General features: G+C 40.8%; 3 protein-coding genes across 4 annotated transcripts; 1 reads left to right on the top strand and 2 right to left on the bottom strand.

The window, feature by feature from the left end:
• Nucleotides 1–4,137: 4,137 nt before the first annotated feature.
• Nucleotides 4,138–4,959, bottom strand: LOC142640011 (uncharacterized). Its single transcript, XM_075814126.1, has one exon. It carries the CDS (start codon nucleotides 4,957–4,959, stop codon nucleotides 4,138–4,140), a length of 822 nt encoding a protein of 273 aa, XP_075670241.1.
• Nucleotides 4,960–7,040: 2,081 nt separating this feature from the next.
• LOC142640010 (uncharacterized) lies at nucleotides 7,041–7,592 on the bottom strand. The gene has a single exon (XM_075814125.1). It carries the CDS (start codon nucleotides 7,590–7,592, stop codon nucleotides 7,041–7,043), a length of 552 nt encoding a protein of 183 aa, XP_075670240.1.
• A 1,376-nt stretch (nucleotides 7,593–8,968) lies between these two features.
• LOC142641251 (uncharacterized) lies at nucleotides 8,969–12,154 on the top strand. 2 transcript variants are annotated; one of them, XM_075815649.1, is made up of 5 exons: nucleotides 8,969–9,775; nucleotides 9,907–10,789; nucleotides 10,866–11,045; nucleotides 11,121–11,512; nucleotides 11,589–12,154. In XM_075815649.1, exons 2-5 carry the CDS (start codon nucleotides 9,943–9,945, stop codon nucleotides 11,784–11,786), a joined length of 1,617 nt encoding a protein of 538 aa, XP_075671764.1. In that variant the 5' UTR covers nucleotides 8,969–9,775; nucleotides 9,907–9,942; the 3' UTR covers nucleotides 11,787–12,154. The 2 variants fall into 2 exon arrangements, with proteins under 2 accessions (XP_075671764.1, XP_075671766.1); XM_075815651.1 differs by lacking the exon at nucleotides 8,969–9,775 and having other exon boundaries at nucleotides 9,866–10,789.
• Nucleotides 12,155–17,494: the final 5,340 nt, after the last annotated feature.

The raw sequence follows: 17,494 nt of genomic DNA, 5'->3' as shown, positions 1-17,494 counted from the left end.
AAAAGGCCTCCAAATTTTAACCAATAAGATTATTTATAATCAATAAATAAAATAATATTTTTTCACTAGATGAAAAACAAATAAAAAGGAGAGAAAATGCAATGCCCACAATATTTTTCACAACTAATGCTAAATAGCAGGTTGTTATAGCCTGTTATTGCACTTCTAAAAAATAAGAATAGTAATAAGAGTTGAGTTAGCAAATTTTTACTAGTTCTCATCTAAGTCTACTACTAGCACCACTTTTTTACTTACTACTATCAATCTGCTACATCAACAAGTATGAAAAATTTTGTCAAATCTTTTCTATCTATAAAATTTTTAAAAAAAGAAAAAAAAATTCTACGTAGTTCATGTTAATTAGTAATAATTTTTTATCTAAATAAGATAATCAATTTTCACCTTAGGCCCCCAAATGCATCAAGCCGCCCCTGCTAAAACAGTAACAAAAACTACTTAAAAAAGAAGAAGAAGAAGATAAATCTATGCATTGCCCACACTACAAAAAACTACTTAACAAAAAAAAATAATAATAATAATAATTCACGTTTTTAAAATGAGGCTATAGCTCTTGAAAATGTGGCTATAGGTCAATTCGGCCTATAGCCGTGTTCTTTTTAGCCACGTTTTCAGCCATGGCCTAAAACCTGTAACTATAGGTCTGAGGGGTCTATAGCTGCATTTTTATGAATGCGGTTATAGGCCAGGACCAATGGCCGCGTTTTTAGAAATATGACTGTAAGACAAACTTTAGCTGCATCAATAAGGCGGCTATAGGGGACAGCTATAGCCACATTTTAAAAACGTGTCTAAAACCCTTTTGTTTCTTTTTTAGAATTTACATGTGACTTTCAAGCATCCCACATTCCCTCAAAACTCACAATTCGTGTAAAAGTACATAAGTAAGGAAAAAGTTCAACATATTTCATTGGAAAAACTAATTTTATATGGACTCAAGTTATGCATTTCTAACTAGTCAACATAAAGATTGAGATATTATTCAAACAAAAGGATCGGCCAACGTATAAAATTAACGCTCTGTTTGTTTCAGCATTAACATTTTCTGGAAAATTGTTCATTTTTCAAAGAGCATTTTCTAGAAAACTATATCATTTTCCAGTGTTTGGTAACGACCTTGAAAATGAGCTTGAGAATGTTTTCTGGTGTTTGGTATGCAAATTTTTATTTTTATTTTTTATATTTCTTGTATAATTTAAAACATGCGTATTATGTAAACTAAGTAATCAATATTAAAAAAAAAAAACCAAGGATGAATTTGGTTTTCGTACTAAAATTTTGACAATAGATACAATAAAAATTAGTTGTCAAATTTTCATGATCTCTATCACTCATTTTACTTATATATATGGACAGGAACGTCCACACACACACACACACACACATTATATATATATATATATATATATATATATATATATATATATTAACCATTTGTCTATATACATAAAATTGACAGGAGAATACATCTTTAATAAGTACAAAATAACAATAACTTTTCATTGTCTACTCTTTTTGCTAGTACACTAATTACTGAGCAATGAGGGAAAAAAAATTCACTCAAAGAACTGTGTTATAAAGGAAGAGAGAAATATGGAGAGAGAGTGAGGTAGAGAAATCTATGGAAGAGGAGAGACCAGAGTGAGTGATAGTGAGGGTGTGAGGAAAGAAAAAGAAAAGGGAAAAGAGAAAGAGTGAGAGTGAGAGTGAGAGAGCGAACTGTGAGATAGAGATTGTTTTCCAAAAAAATTTTTTGGAAAACAAGCTATAAAAAACAAGCCTTATTTTTATTTGGATTTTCCATTGACTAAAGATAGTTTTCCATTGACTAGTTTTTTTTTGTGTGCTACCAAACACTGGAAAATGTGGAAAACTATCTTTACAGAAAGTTTTCCAGCAAAACAAACAAAGCGTAAGCATGCAAACTAAACAAAATAAAAATCAGAAATAGGAAAGTTAAATATGAATTCATTAAGTACCTAGTAAGCAAATAGAGCAATCAAAGCATAGCCTTGAATGAAACAGAGCCAAGCAGATATACTGTTGTAGAACAGAAAACTGTATTAACTTTTTATTATTAACACTATGGAGCCAAAAAAAGCATATGAATCAGTAAGAAAAAATAGTATCATATTCCAATTGGGAAATGAAAAAAAAAAAGAAAAAAGAAAAAAAAATCAAGTGAAATTTTTTGAAATAAGTTCCTCTACAGAAGTGTCTACATTAATAACAAAAAAAAAAAAGAAGCACTTCCTCAAATTAGAAACCATTGCATATATTCAACACCCATAAATTAAACTTGAGAGCAAAAAGAAAGCAATGAAATTTATTAGCCAAAACAAAAAGAACCAAGAAACTAATATCAGATACAAACTCTTACCCAACCTAGGAAACCCCATTGTTTCAAAATTCAACCCCTAACAATACTAAAAATCCACTCAAATGTTGTTAAAGAGAAGATTCTAGAAACTGCTTGAGAGAAATTGAATTACTTGAATTGATTAAAATGAAAATGATTGATTAATTCACACTAAGGCTCTGCCTTTTATACATGCAACAAAGAAAAGGAGGGAAAGAAATCAAGTCTAACTAACTCTTAACTAACTAACTTCCTAAGCAATTAGTAATTGACAGCTGTACAACACTTAAACAATCTGACGTGTCAGCCACTTAAGTGAAACATCACCGTTTGATTTTAACTTCCCTTTCTTCTTCTTCTTCTTCTTCTTCTTCTTCTTCTTCTTCTAAATTCTGTCGTTTTGGTCTAGTTTTACATCACTGCAGCTGCATTCTTGGTGTTTCTTCTTTACTATATTGCCTTCCTTCATGTTTTCTTTCTTGACTAAATTCTCAACACTCCCCCTCAAGTCATGATCCACAAGATCATTGACTTGACTAGTTGAAGTCTTAAGACTTGGTGAGTAGATATCAATTAACCCCAAGCAAGTAACCAATCTGCTAAAAGCTGGAAGTCCTAAAGCTTTGGTAAAGATGTCTACTGTTTGAAAATGGCTTGAAACATAAAAGGTTTTTAATCACACCCTCTGTTATCTTGTCACTCACCAAATGACAATCAAGTTCTATATGCTTTGTTCTTTCATGCAAAATGGGATTAGCTGCAATATGAAATGCAGCCTGGTTGTCACAAAATAGCTAAGCACTACTTGGATGATCAACCCTTAAGTCTCTCAATAATTGAAGAACCCAAACAATTTCACAAGTTGTAGTAGTCATTGCCTTGTACTCTACCTCTGCTGAAGACCTGGAAAACTGTGCTTTGCCTTTTGGACCTCCAAGAGATTATAGAATCCCTTAAGAACACACTGTAGCCTGTGATGGATCTTCTAGTATCAGGGTAGCCTGCCCAATCCGCATTACAAGAGACCTTAACTTGCATATTTGAGTTGCTAGAGAAGAACAAGCCTCTGCCTAGTGTACCCTTCAAATACTACAGTACCCTATTGACTGCCAACATATGAGGCTCTCTTGGTTCAGTTAGAAATTGACTTAACCTATGCACTACATATGTGATGTCAGGTCTAGTCAAAGTAAGATAGAGCAATCTCCTAATCAGCTTTTTGGATTGACTTGCATTTGGAAGAAGCTTACCTACCTCCTTGGAAAGATACAAATTTTGTTCCATTGGAGTTCTAATTAGTTTAGATCCCAAAAAACCTGTATCTTGAAAAATCTCCAAGCAATACTTTCTTTGGTTTAGGCTTATACCTCTGTCACTTCTAGCAACTTCAAGGAGCCCAAGTCTTTTAAGCCAAACTTGGTATAAAGTAAATGCTTCAAGTCAATAATACAACCAGGGTCATTTCCAATAAGCAAAATATCATCTACATATACTAGTAAAACAGTGAAAGAAGAACCTTTAGTATAGGTAAAAAGGGAGTAGTCTACCTTGGTTTGGACAAAGCCAAAATTCAACAAAGTGTAAGAAAACTTGGCAAACCATTGCCTTGAAGCCTGTTTCAAACCATAGAGACTCTTGTTGAGTTTGTAAATCAAAGGACCATTTGAAAGACACTCCCCCTTGCTGTGAAAACCAGGTGGAAGACTCATATAAACTTCCTCATCTAAGTCACCATGGAGGAATGCATTATTCACATCCATTTAATGAAGAAACCACCCTTTCACAGCAGCCAAAGATAAGATCATTTTGACAGAAACTGACTTCGCAGCAGGAGAAAAGGTGTCAGTGTAATCAAGGTCTTCCCTCTGTGTATACCCTTTAGCAACTAAACAAGTTTTATGCCTCTCAATGGAGCCATCAGACTTATACTTAGTCCTATAGACCCATTTACAGCTAATAGGAACCTTACCAGGAGGAAGGGAGGTCAAAGTCCATGTATTAGTAAGTTCTAGAGCTGCAGTTTCCTTATCCATAGCAACTCTCCAATCAAGAGATTGGACAGCTTCATGAAAGGAAGTAGGGTCTGGTGAGGTGAAATCAATTGCCATGATAAATTGCTTATACTTCTTACAAAGATTAGAATAAGTAAGGCAAACAAATATGTCATAAGGCATGCCAAATGAAGGTTTAGAAGAGATAGGTGAGGAAGTGACAGCCTTGCAAGAATAGTCTTGTAGGTAGGAAGGAGGGTTATGTGGCCTAGTGGATTTTTTGAGGGGTAAAGGAGAATTAAGCCTAGGCATAGGCATAGGCATAGGAACAAGATCTTGCTCAGAATCAACAACAACAGGAGGAACAGTATCTGCAGAATCAGGGAAAGAAATACTACTATCATTTAAAAAATAGGAATCTGAAATAGAAAAATCAAGAACAGAATGAGGGAAAACAAAGGAATCAGAATTAGAATCAAGAGAGGTAGGATTAGAAAATTGTGAGGAGGGAGGACCAGAAGCAAAAGGAAAAATATGTTCGTAGAAGATCACATCCTTGGAAACAAAAATGGAGTTAGTGTCCAAATCCATAACCTTGTACCCTTTAATACCACTTGGATATCCTAGGAAAACACACTTTTTAGCTCTTGGTGCAAACTTATGTTTGTTTTGACAAAGAGGAGAAGTGAAGCATAGACAACCAAAAGTTCTAATATGGCCATATGAAGGAGGTGTTTGAAAAAACATTTCATAAGGAGTTTTATTGTGCAAATGCTTTGAGGGTAGCCTATTGATGAGATAGACTGCAGTGAGAATGCAATCACCCTACAATTTCAGAGGCAAAGAAGAGTGAATCCTCAAAGCTCTTGCAACATTTAAAATGTGTTGATGCTTCCTCTCAGCAATGGCATTTTGTTGAGGAGTTTCAACGCAAGATAATTGATGCAAGATGCCCCTTGATTTAAATAAATCCTTCATAAAGAATTTTGTGCCATTATCACTTCTAAGACACTTAATTTTTACACCAAATTGAGTTTCAATCATTATAGAAAATTGTTTAATAAGAGCTTGTGTTTCTGACTTAGATTTAAGTAAATAAACCCAAGTACACCTAGAGTAATCATCCACAATGGTAAGAAAGTACTTGTAACCCTCAGTGGTGGGAACTGAAAAGTGTCCCCAAAGATCACATTACACAAGATCAAAAACATAATGAGATACATGAGTGCTGATAGCTAAAGACAATCTCTTTTGGTTTGCAAAATGACAAATGTCACAACAGATTGCAAACCAGATACAAATTTAGGTAGCAATGACAATTTTGCATAAGAAGGCTGCCCTAAATGAAAATGTCACAATTCAGCATTAATAGAATTAGTATGAACAGAATTAAGATTGACAGAAGGAATTGAAACTGGTATCTATGAAGAAGCAGCAAGAACAGTTGATGATGGAAGACTGTGTTGTAGTAGGTAAAGACCTTTTGATGCTTTACCCAGTCCAATCATGTTCCAATTGGATAAGTCCCAGATAAAGCAAAAGGAACCAAGGAACACAACACAACAAAATAGTGTTTCAGTAATTTGACTAACTGATATGAGATTAAAAGTAAAAGAAGGAACACATAGAACTCCATAAAGGGTAAGATGTTCTGAGATATGGACTGTGTCTATGTGAGTTACTAAAGCCTTTTCTCCATTGGTCAAATAGACAAAGGTGTTAATGGTGGATGTGATTGTGGACAAGCAAGACACTAAATGGACCATATGCTCTATGGCACTAGTGTCAATGATCCAGTCATTGGATTTGTAAGCATGCCTATCAACTATACGAGTAGAAAAAATGGAATGAGAAAGATTTGGAGGTAACCAAAGAGGATTACTTGAAAAATTGGTAAAATAAGGCATGGAAGAGCTGGTGCCAACATTAGCAGCATCATTGGTCAGTGGAGACAAGACTGAGGCAGCTTGGTGAGAAGTTTGAGATGCATTAGCTTCCTTGATAAACTGAGAAGCAAGGAAGGAAAATAGTTGTTCACACTGACTCTAGGTGATAGGACACTGAGGTGCACTAAACGGGGACTGTGACATGGACAATTGAGGCTATGCCCCTGGATGCTGTGGGGATGAGTGCATTAGATCAGGTTGATTAGGAAAACCTTGCATAGGCTAAGAAGTAAAATTCCCAGAACCACCATTGTTGCAAAATAAACTTCTAAGATTTCCATTGCTAGAAACCTGATTAATAGATGCCTTCCCTTTGTACTTATAGCCTGGAGGATATCCATGCAATTTGTAGCACTTATCAGCTACATGACCAACAAGTCCACAATAAGTGCACACATGCCTCTCTTTCTTTGAATTACCATTCTTTCCAACCTGGTTTCCATGATTCATAGCCTAATTCCACCCTTGATGACCTTGAAACCCCTTAGGATTAGAATTAATGACCAAATCAGCTTGGCCAACTTGCCTACGTTTCTCTTCTTGTAGGATCAAAGAATAGGCTTTATTCAAAGCAAGTAATGGCTCAGTGATCAAGATTTAACTATTAACAATGGAATAGCTGTCATTGAGTCCCACAAGAAAACGAAAAACTTGATCCTTTTGCAGAGTAGTTAGTTGATTTCGTTGAGAACCACAGGTACAAACACAGGTACAAGCAAAGAAAGATTAATAATGCACAAGTTCATCCCACAAAATCTTAAATTTGGTGAAATAAGAACTCGCCAATAAGGAACCTTGTGAAAGCTTCAAAATTTCCTTCTGAATCTTAAAGAATCTGGGAACATTTGGCTGTGAAAACCTATCACGCATATCAATCCACAAATCCCTTGCAGTGTGAATGTACATGACATTGGTAGCAAGATCCTTGCTCAAAGAATTCACCATCCATGACAGAATTGTGGTCTTTGCTCTATGCCACGCATTGTACAAAGAATGAGCAAGATCAGGTGTAGGAATTGAACCATCAAGAAAACCAAATTTGTTTCTACCACTCAGAGATAGAAACACAACTCTTGACCAACTGAGGTAATTTTTAGGACCAATCAATGGTTGGGAAACCAGAACAACATCTAATGTTGGAATGAAACAAGGGCTTGAAAGATTGGTATTCACATCATTTATTGAAGTTGCTTGATTGGATGATCTATGAGTTGCAGTGTTAGAAGTATTGGTAGGAAGGGTTTCAGAATCTGAAGCAGTGTTGGTAGTGGAAGCCATTGATGAGCTATTGAAGCTCTGATACCATGTTAAAGAAAAGATTCAAGAAACTGCTTGAGAGAAACTGAATTACTTGAATTGATTAAAATGAAAAGGATTGATTAATTTACACTAAGGTTCTGCCTTATACACACGCAACAGAGAAACGAAGGAAAAGAAATCAAGTCTAACTCTTCACTAACTAACTTCCTAAGAAATTAGTAATTGACAATTGTACAACACTTAAACAATCTCAAGTGCCAACAATCTCACGTGCCAGTCACTTAAGTGAAATGTCACCGTTTGATTTTAACTTCCCCTTCTTCTTCTTCTTATAAACTCTTTCATTTTGGTCTGGTTTTACATCACTGCAGCTGCATTCTTGGTGTTTCTTCTTTATTGTGTTGCCTTCCTTCATGCCTTCTTTCTTGACTAAATCTCAACACATGTCCCACCATCTTAAGCTCCACATGCTAGCATACCAAAGATTCACAACTATAAACATGCCAACCAAATAATAAAAATAAAATAAAAACAAGAATAAAATAAAATAAAATAAACCAACCCTAGAAAAAGAGAAGCCAAGAAGAAGGTAAAGAGAGAGTTTGTGAAAAGGAGAGACCTTTCCTTCCTACGAAATTGAACTTAAAATGAATGAAACGTGGATTTCATTTCCATGCCTAAATATATAAAGAAAAGAATTATTTCCCTTCCTTAATTGCTAGCAAAGCATAGTTGAGGACCTTTTTTTTAAAAGAAAAAAAAATTATTAAAGCTCATTTATTATTCGTTAAAAACTTTTCCCCAATATGAGACTAATTAAATAGTAAGGTTGAAAAAAATTTTAAAAAAAAAAAGAGAAAAGAAAAAAAGCAAAAACTCAGTTGAGAAATACTGCTAACCAAGAGAATATCTTCAATGCCCTTTGATTTTAGCTCCTCCGCTCTCTTAATGAATCCAGGTACATGCTTCAATTTGTGCCCCACACACACACACAAAATAATCAATCAACTTAAATCCAACCCATGACCGTCCACAATTTACATAATAAATGACAACCCATGACTGTTCGACGAACACAAATTTTCATTATCCAACAAGAAATATACGAATACTTGTCTGAGTGGTGTGGATTGGAGCTCCTCCGAGTGGAAAGGAGCTTGGCAACAGAACTCCCGAGCCTCTCATAGCACAAGTTCGTGATTCAACCCGTGACGTGGTTTTTGCAAATGCGGCTATCGCCCGCGTGTTTTGTGGTACCAGTTAGCGACTAATTGTCTTAAAATTGACAGAAAGAAGATATTATATTAAAACGAGCAGACAACTTTGCAGACTATTTGGAAAACAAGAAATATGACTATCTTCGAGAACCAAAAAAAAAAAAAAATCAAATATACACTGATGAAGTTGTATTTCGTTGATTTGCTAGGATTCGTCCAGATGGCTCCTGGAGGCACTCTAACGGACCTGTGGGAGCAGGGATTGAATCAAATGGTCACCGGTGTGGTGCCTGCCACAACACCTCCGATGATAAAGTCAGTACGGAAAAAAGACAGTTGTTGAGATATTAGAAATAAAAATGGCTAAAATTGTGATGTAGTTCTTTTTTTGTATCTACCTTGTTTTGGTGTTGAAAGGGTTTTATATACCCTTGGGGATTGTATCCGTTGGGGCATTAATGCCTCTTCTGATAACGTCTTCAGGGGAGTAATGGGAATTAATGCCTTCCCGTTAGTTCGTCCAGCTGGTCTTGTAACGGTAGAGGCTTTATTGGCAGCATTCAATGGCCTTAACTCTTCCTCTGATGATGACGATAACGGTTTATGTTCGTCCTTGAGGCCACCTCGTCCATGTTTCACCTCGTCAGTCCCATCAGATGCCCCCCGGGTTTCACGGTCGTCAGTGACGATTGTGGAAACCGAACAGTTTTTATTTTATTTTGTATGGTTCCGTGCCGCATTGAATGCGTGGTGGCGGCGTTATGTGGGTTGTGGCCACGTGGCATGATGTGGTTGGCGGAGAATTATGTCCCTTGGGTTTCCCGCCGATTTTCAGTTTCACCTTCATTTGGTTTTTAAACTTCTTCTCCCTTGCTTTATCTTGCATTTTTCTCATTCTTATTTTGTCTTAGCTATTTCTTTCTCACCCATTTCTTCGTCTCCCTCTGAGCTGGTGCGCGTTGGGCTTCTTGTTTCTTTTTTGAGGTATGCTTCTTATTCTATTTCTCTTTTCCCTTTTTTTTTTTTTTTTTTTTTTTTTTTTTTTTTTTTTTTTTTTTTTTGGCAGGCGTTTGATTCCCTTTTCCTTTTGGTTTCTGCTTGTTGTTGTTTTTCAGTACTTTCCTATTTTCCTGCGCTTTGTTTGGGTGTCGATGGTCGGTAGCTTAGAAGTTAGAAAAACTTGCCCTTCGATTTCCTTTCTTTTTGCTCGTTTAGGAGGGTCCTTAGGTGTTTTTCCCAATTTGGAGGGTTTCGTTTTTGCGGGTAGTGGCTTAGGCATTGTTTTGGGCGATTTGTTTCCCCTGCTTCGCCGGTCAGTCGACTGGTTTGAGGGTTTGGTGAAGAAACAACGGCCGATGTCTGAAGTTAGGTCTAGCGATCTTGAGACGGGGTTATTGTCTAGTGGGGATCTTATGGAAGGGGATACTGCTGCGTCGTCCTTGAGAGAGATTAAGGCTTTCCACGCCCTCGTGGAGGCGTGTGGGCTAGATGCCGATGCCGTGGGTAGGTTTAGGGATAGGTTTCAGTTCCCGGAGCGAGTTCGGGTTCGTCGGCCTTCTGACGATGATAGGGCCTGTCAGTTTTTCCCCGGTGAAGTGTGCTTCTATGAGGCCGCTTTCACTTGTGGATTAAGGCTCCCCGTTCACCCGTTTGTGATGGAGCTTTTAGCTTACTTGGGTATTGCTCCTGGGCAGCTTATGCCCAATTCGTGGAGGATAGTAGTCAACTGTATGGAGATATGGTTGGCTGCTAATGGGGATATGATCAAGGTGAACGAGCTTGTGTACTTGTACCGTTTGAAAGAGTCGAAGGAGTATGGGTATTATGAGCTAGTACCTTGGGAGAGAAGAACCAGAATCGTCAAGGGCTTACCCTCGTCCTTCAGATACTGGAAGTCCAGATTTATATTTGTGTCAGGGGACGACTTTGAGACCCCCTCTAACCAGGATTGGGGAGATATCCCCCGATTGCTTCGTCGGTGGGGAACCCCAACTTTAGGTGCGTCAGTATCCTTTCCTTTCCCTTCTTTATTGAATCCGATGTTATCGTTGCTAATCTCTCCTCTTTTTTGCAGTCAAAAGGAGACCGAAACTAAAAAGCAGGTACAAGGAGCGTGTCGAGGCAGCCATTGTGTATGCTCAGTCCATCGAAAACTGGGACGACTTGGTAGATCCTCGGACGCTCGCTTTTTACAATTTAGGCCCCGACCCATCTTCCTTCGTCCTCCGGAGCCTCGATATTGAAGGGAAAAAGAGTAAGTGTTTGGGTTCGTCAGATCTACATTCGTATTTATTTGTTCTGTTTTTGACAATACTTTCTTCTATGGCAGAGATGACGACTAAATTTAATAAGGGTATGTATGAGAAAATGCGATCCAAGAAGGACGAACCTTTGTCCAACATCGGGAAGAAAGTGGTCCGGGTGAAAGGGAAAGTTACCTCCGTCACCCCGATTACTTCTTCTACCCCCGTGGTTTCGGGTGCCGACACTACGAGGACGGCCTCGCCGGCTACTTCAATAGAAGAGATCCCGACCCCTGCTTCGAAGAGGCCTCGTACAGCGGAGAGGGGGAAGGAGACTACATCTTCGTCGACCATTTGGGATGACGAGAAGCTGGCGATGGACCGGGCTCGCGGAGTCGTGACTGGAGAAGACCTGAAAGTGTTCTCGGGCATGCCCACAAGTGAATTGATGGGTCGTCATCTCCAGAAGCTCGTCCAGGTAACATACGTGTCTTTTACGTTGGTTTATTTTGAGCTAAATGTCGCTGTGTATAAACTAACATGTATATTTTTAGGTGCTGGGGGAGACTGTTCACCTCTCTTCTGAGTATCTTGCTCAGGAGGTTAAGGTTGAGTCTTCGCTGTCCCGGATCAAGGTCTTGGAGATGGAGAATTCAAAGATGAAGAGAGAACTAATTGCTTCGATGGAGAACGCCCAACAAGCCAGGGAGGAAGCTAGGAAGTTAAGTGACGAACTGAAGGTAGAGCAGTAGCTCGTGCTTGAAAAAGACGGGGAGTTGGCAGCTGCGAAGGAAAAAATCAAAGTCGTTGCTTCCAGAGCGATTGAAGGTTTTCAGCAGACGGAGGAGTACAACTCTGTACTCTTCAGCTGGTACTTCAAAGGGTTCGAGCTTCTACGGAGGTACTGCCTCAAGCATCCTTCTGGGATCGACTTGGAGACCTTGGATATGGAAGAGGTAGACAGGGAAATCTCAGCTGACGAGGCTGCTCAAGCCGCGGCCGCTGACGCTCCTGAAGGCCTTCCTGATGTCCCAGTCACTGAAGCACCTGCTCCCGACGTCCCCGCTGAAGACGATATTGATCCGGATGTTTGAACCTGTTTTTGACCAGCAAAAATTACCTCTCTTTTTTTTTTTTTTGTGCCCGATGTTGTAAGGCTTGCTTTCCAGAACATTTTAAAGGTTTCTATGTGTATTTTTAGCCCAGTGTTTATGGGTTTCTTTTTCGTTTTTCGCACAAACAATGGCCTCTGGTTTTTAGGCTTTTATAATATAATATCTACTTTCACATGTTCTGCTATATAGAATTTTTTTTTTTTTTTTTTTGCATCCGTCAGTAATGTTCGATCATTTGATGGGAACATTATTACTTAAGGCTTCTCATGTTTTTTTTTTTTTTTTGTGTGGTCTTCGTCAGTAGTGTACATCCGTCGGTGCAGAATTTTATTACTTAGACAAAAGTTCTGTGCTTTTGTCTTCGTCAGTAATGTACATCCGTCGGTGCAGAATTTTATTACTTAGACAAAAGTTCTGTGCTTTTGTCTTCGTCAGTAATGTACATCCGTCAATGCGGAATCTTATTACTTAGACAAAAGTTCTGTGCTTTTGCCTTCGTCAGTAATGTACATCCGTCAATGCGGAATCTTATTACTTAGACAAAAGTTCTGTGCTTTTGCCTTCGTCAGTAATGTACATCCGTCAATGCGGATTCTTATTACTTAGACAAAAGTTCTGTGCTTTTGCCTTCGTCAGTAATGTACATCCGTCAATGCGGAATCTTATTACCTAGACAAAAGTTCTGTGCTTTTGCCTTCGTCAGTAATGTACATCCGTCAATGCGGAATCTTATTACTTAGACAAAAGTTCTGTGCTTTTGCCTTCGTCAGTAATGTACATCCGTCAATGCGGAATCTTATTACTTAGGAAAATTTTGTATTTCCAATTCTCTGATACTTGGTACCTGTATGAGCACATCGTTTGAACCATCATTTCATTAATTTTGAGGAATTGGTACATTCTTGATCTATATCTATTGGTGGTACTTCTTCAAATGTTCTATGTTCCAGGGTCGTGGGAGTCTTTGTCCGTCTAGGGTCTCCAAATGATAGCTACCTTGTCGGGAGTAGTGCACGACCCTATAAGGTCCTTCCCACGTGGGACCGAGCTTCCCGTGGGCGGAGTTTTTAGTTGCAGTAGTCACCTTGCGTAGGACGAGATCGCCAATTTCTAGTCTTCTGAGCTTGACCCTTTTGTTATAATACTCATTCATCTTCTGTTGGTACTTCTTCGTTACGTCCGAGGCCTTATCCCTAACTTCGTCTAGGCAATCCAGATTGATTCGAAGTTGGTCGTCGTTGTCCTCCTCGTGGAACACTTCTCGCCTGATGCTGGCCATCCCTACCTCGACGGGAATTACAGCTTCGGTGCCATAGGTGAGCCTGAAAGGTGTCTCTCCCGTTGGGGTTCTTGCCGTCGTTCTGTAGGCCCACAAGACATTGGGCAATTCTTCCGGCCATGCACCCTTGGCTTCGTCTAGCCGGGCTTTGAGGATCCTGAGCAGGGTTCGATTAGTTACTTCTGTTTGTCCGTTTGACTGCGGGTGTCCAGGTGACGAGAATTTGTTCTTGATGCCGAGTCCCGAGCAGAAGTCCCTAAATCCCTGGCTGTCGAACTGTCGGCCATTATCCGAAATAACTGTTCTTGGAATCCCGAACCTGCAGACTATATTTCTCCACACGAAGTTACGGATTCTTGCTTCTGTGATCGTTGCTATTGCCTCGGCTTCGACCCATTTAGTGAAGTAATCAATAGCGACGAGCAAGAACCTTACCTGTCCTTTTCCCTGGGGTAATGGGCCGACGATATCAATCCCCCATTGTGCGAATGGCCACAGGGAGGTAATCGTCGTCATCTTTTCTGCTGGCAGCCTTTGGACATTCCCGAACCTCTGGCACTTATCGCACCTCTTGACGAGCTCCGTGGCATCTTCCTGCATGGTTGGCCAGAAATATCCTGTTCTAACAACTTTGCTTACCAGGGATCTAGGCCCGGCATGGTCTCCGCAAATCCCTTCGTGGATTTCGTGGAGGACGTACTTGGCTTCTTCCTCGTCAAGACACTTCAGGTAAGGCAAGGAAAATCCTCTTTTGTATAAGGTATCATTCAAAATTGTAAACCTGGCCGCTCTTGCTTTAACCTTCCTTGCTTCCGCTGGGTCACGAGGGAGATGCCCGTCTTGGAGATATGAGACGATCGGTTCCATCCATCCACCTATGTTCTGGATGGAGAATACATGAACTTCTTCGATGCTGGGGTGTTTCTGAATCTCCATGAGAATTTCCTTGTTCGTTGGTTCTTCTATAGACGAGGCCATCTTGGCGACCTCGTCTGCCTCTGCATTCTGGCTTCTCGGGATCCTGGCGAAATTCAATTTGTCGAACCCACGAGCCAGATGTCTGACCAACTTGAGGTACTTCTGCATCCTTTCTTCCTTCGCCTCATACTCTTCCATGATCTGCCCTATCACTAGTTTCGAGTCACTCTGAATGAGCAAGTTCTTAATCCCGAGAGCATTGCCAAGTCTTAGTCCCGTCAGTATGCCTTCGTATTCAGCCTCGTTGTTGGTTGCCGGGAATTTTAATTGGACACCATATTGGAGTTTTTCTCCATTGGGGGTGTTTATAATGATCCCTACTCCTCCCCTCTTCTGGGCTGACGATCCGTCAGTCTAAATCGTCCACTGTCCCACCTCGTCCATGCCGTCACCATCGTCTGGGAGGGTGAATTCTGCTATGAAGTCCGCTAGAGCTTGCGCCTTGATGGCCGTTCTGGGATGGTATTCGATGTCGAACCGGCCGAGTTCGATTGCCCACCGGACCATTCTCCCAGTGCTTCAGGCTTGTTCATGGATTTCCGATGGGTTGATCCGTCATTACAAGGATAGGATGTGCTTCGAAGTATGGTCGTAGCTTTCGCGAAGCCACTATTAGGGCGAAGACAAACTTCTCAATCTGGGGTATTTGGCCTCTCGCTCCTTGGAAGGCTTGACCGACATAATAAACCGGAAGCTGCTTCTTGTTTTCTTCCCGGATTAAGGCTGCACTGACGGCTGTGGATGAGGCTGCCAGGTATAAATAAAGGCTCTCTCCTGTTTTTGAGGGACTCAAGATGGGAGGGCTGCCTAGGTAGCGCTTGAGTTCTTGAAAGGCTGCCTCACACTCGTCAGTCCAGGCGAACGCTTGTTTCAACGTTTTGAAAAATGGGAGACATTTGTCCGTCGCTTTAGAGACGAACCTATTCGTGCGCCTATCCTTCCTGTGAGCTTCTGGACTTCTTTGGTGGTTTTGGGAGATGCCATGTCGAGTATCGCTTGCACTTTCTCCGGATTTGCTTCTATTCCCCTTTGGGATACCATGAACCCTAAGAATTTTCCCGAAGCTACCCCGAAAACACACTTACTGGGGTTGAGCTTCATCTGGTATTTTCGGAGGGTATTAAATGTCTCTCCCAGGTCGTCCAGGTGAGTCCACTCTTCTTTGCTCTTGACGAGCATATCGTCCATATACACTTCCATATTTCTTCCAATTTGCTCGCTGAACATCTTGTTCACCAATCTTTGGTACGTTGCCCCTGCGTTCTTCAGTCCGAAGGGCATTACCTTGTAGCAGTAGAGTCCTTGGCTTGTAATGAAAGCGGTTTTTTCCTGATCATCCTCAGCCATTTTTATCTAGTTGTAACCTGAAAATGCATCCATGAATGTTAGTAATTTATGTCCAGCCGTAGAGTCTACCAACTGATCTATCCTCGGCAGGGGAAAACTATCTTTCGGGCAGGCTTTGTTTAGGTCTGTGAAGTCTACGCACATTCTCCATTTTCCATTTGCTTTCTTCACTAACACGACGTTGGCCAGCCATTCGGGATAATAAACTTCTCGGATGAAGTCTGCCTGCAACAATCTGTTAACTTCTTCCATGATTGCTTGGTTTCGTTCGGGGGCAAAGACCCGTCGTTTCTGCTGGACGGGTTTCTTCTCGGGATCTGTCTTCAACTCGTGCTGGATTATCTGGCACGGTATGCCCGGCATATCTTCGTGACTCCATGCAAATACGTCCAAATTTTCTTTAAGGAAACGAACGAGTTCATTCCTCATCTCAGGAGTTATGGTTGTACCTATCCTCGTCACCTTTGAGTTTTCCCCCTCAACGAGTTCCACCGTTTCTAGGGCTTCTATTTTGTCTTCTTTTTCTCTCTCGATCGTCCATGTGTGGTTTTCTCCTGCAGCTAACACGGCCTGGTAACATTCTCTGGCCAAGACTTGGTCTCCTTTTACCTCACCGACTCCATCTTCGGTTGGGAATTTTATCTTTAGGCAGTAGGTGGACGTTGCTGCCTTCCACTGGTTGAGCGTGGGCCTACCAATGATCACATTGTACGAAGAAGGGCAGTCCACAACCAGGAAGTCCAGATGGCGGGTCTGCTGCTTCGGGTAGGCGCCTATCGTTACTTTTAGTGTCACAATGCCCTTGGGGTATACCCTGTCACCGCTAAAGCTGACGAGGGGGGACTCGAACGAACGCAGTCTGCCAGGACCTAGCTTCAATTGTTGGAAGGCCGACAGGTACATAATGTCCGCAGAGCTACCGTTGTCGACGAGGATCCTTTTAGTATTGAATCCTTCAATTGTGAGTGCTATTACTAGAGGGTCGTTATGGGGTTGCCTGACCCCCCTTGCGTCCTCTTCACTGAAGAATATATCTTGGTTCGTCCGTCTTTGTTTCAATGGGGGTCCCGTATGGACACTGTTTACTTGTCTCTGGTATGCTTTCTTGAGGGACTTGCACGATCCCCCCACAAAAGGTCCTCCTGCTATCGTGCTTATCTCTCCGATCACTTCTTGTGGTTGGGATTGGCGACCTTCATTTTTGGACGAGGGCTCTCTTTGGCTCGTGTTGCCCTCTCTGAACCTGTTGGAGTCCCCCTTCCTCACGTACTTCTGAAGTTTTCCTTTCTGTATCAATTCTTCTATCTGTCCTTTCAGATCTCGGCAATCTTCTGTGTAATGGCCGTGGTCCTTGTGGAATCTGCAGTATTTGCTTTTGTCTCGCACATTTGGTGACGAGTGCAGGGGCTTCGGCCACTTCAGGTGGTGTTGATCCTGGATCTGTGCCAAAATTTTGTCAACAGGCATAATTAAAGGAGTAAATTTTACCGGTCGTGGAGCTTTCTCGTCTTTTCGTCTGTCGATGTCGCCTCCCCGGCGACTTGGACGTTCCCTCTTTTGCCCCCTGCGTTCGTCTTCCTTCCTTCCTTCCGTCCTTAGCTTTCCCTCGTCTACGATGGCCGCCAGTGCGTCCTCAGCATTCATGTACTTTTGAGCTTTCAACAACATCTCTGCCATCGTCCGGGGTGGATTCTTTGCTAACGAGACGACGAATTCTCTGGACTTAAGTCCCGCCTTAAAT

The sequence above is a fragment of the Castanea sativa genome, chromosome 6 (assembly GCF_040712315.1).
Source record: "Castanea sativa cultivar Marrone di Chiusa Pesio chromosome 6, ASM4071231v1".
In the NCBI taxonomy this organism is placed as follows: Eukaryota; Viridiplantae; Streptophyta; class Magnoliopsida; order Fagales; family Fagaceae; genus Castanea; species Castanea sativa.
The sequence above is the reverse complement of the archived record's forward strand: the minus strand, read 5'-3'. Positions and strand labels throughout refer to the sequence as shown.

Excerpts from the sequence above, each read along its gene's own strand:
- LOC142640011 (XM_075814126.1), bottom strand. The coding sequence starts at position 4,959 with ATGGATTTGGACACTAACTCCATTTTTGTTTCCAAGGATGTGATCTTC.
- LOC142640010 (XM_075814125.1), bottom strand. The coding sequence starts at position 7,592 with ATGGCTTCCACTACCAACACTGCTTCAGATTCTGAAACCCTTCCTACC.
- LOC142641251 (XM_075815649.1), top strand. The coding sequence starts at position 9,943 with ATGGTCGGTAGCTTAGAAGTTAGAAAAACTTGCCCTTCGATTTCCTTT. Across the intron at positions 10,790-10,865 it reads GTGGGGAACCCCAACTTTAG|TCAAAAGGAGACCGAAACTA; the intron begins GTGCGTCAGTAT and ends TCTTTTTTGCAG. Across the intron at positions 11,513-11,588 it reads ATCTCCAGAAGCTCGTCCAG|GTGCTGGGGGAGACTGTTCA; the intron begins GTAACATACGTG and ends GTATATTTTTAG.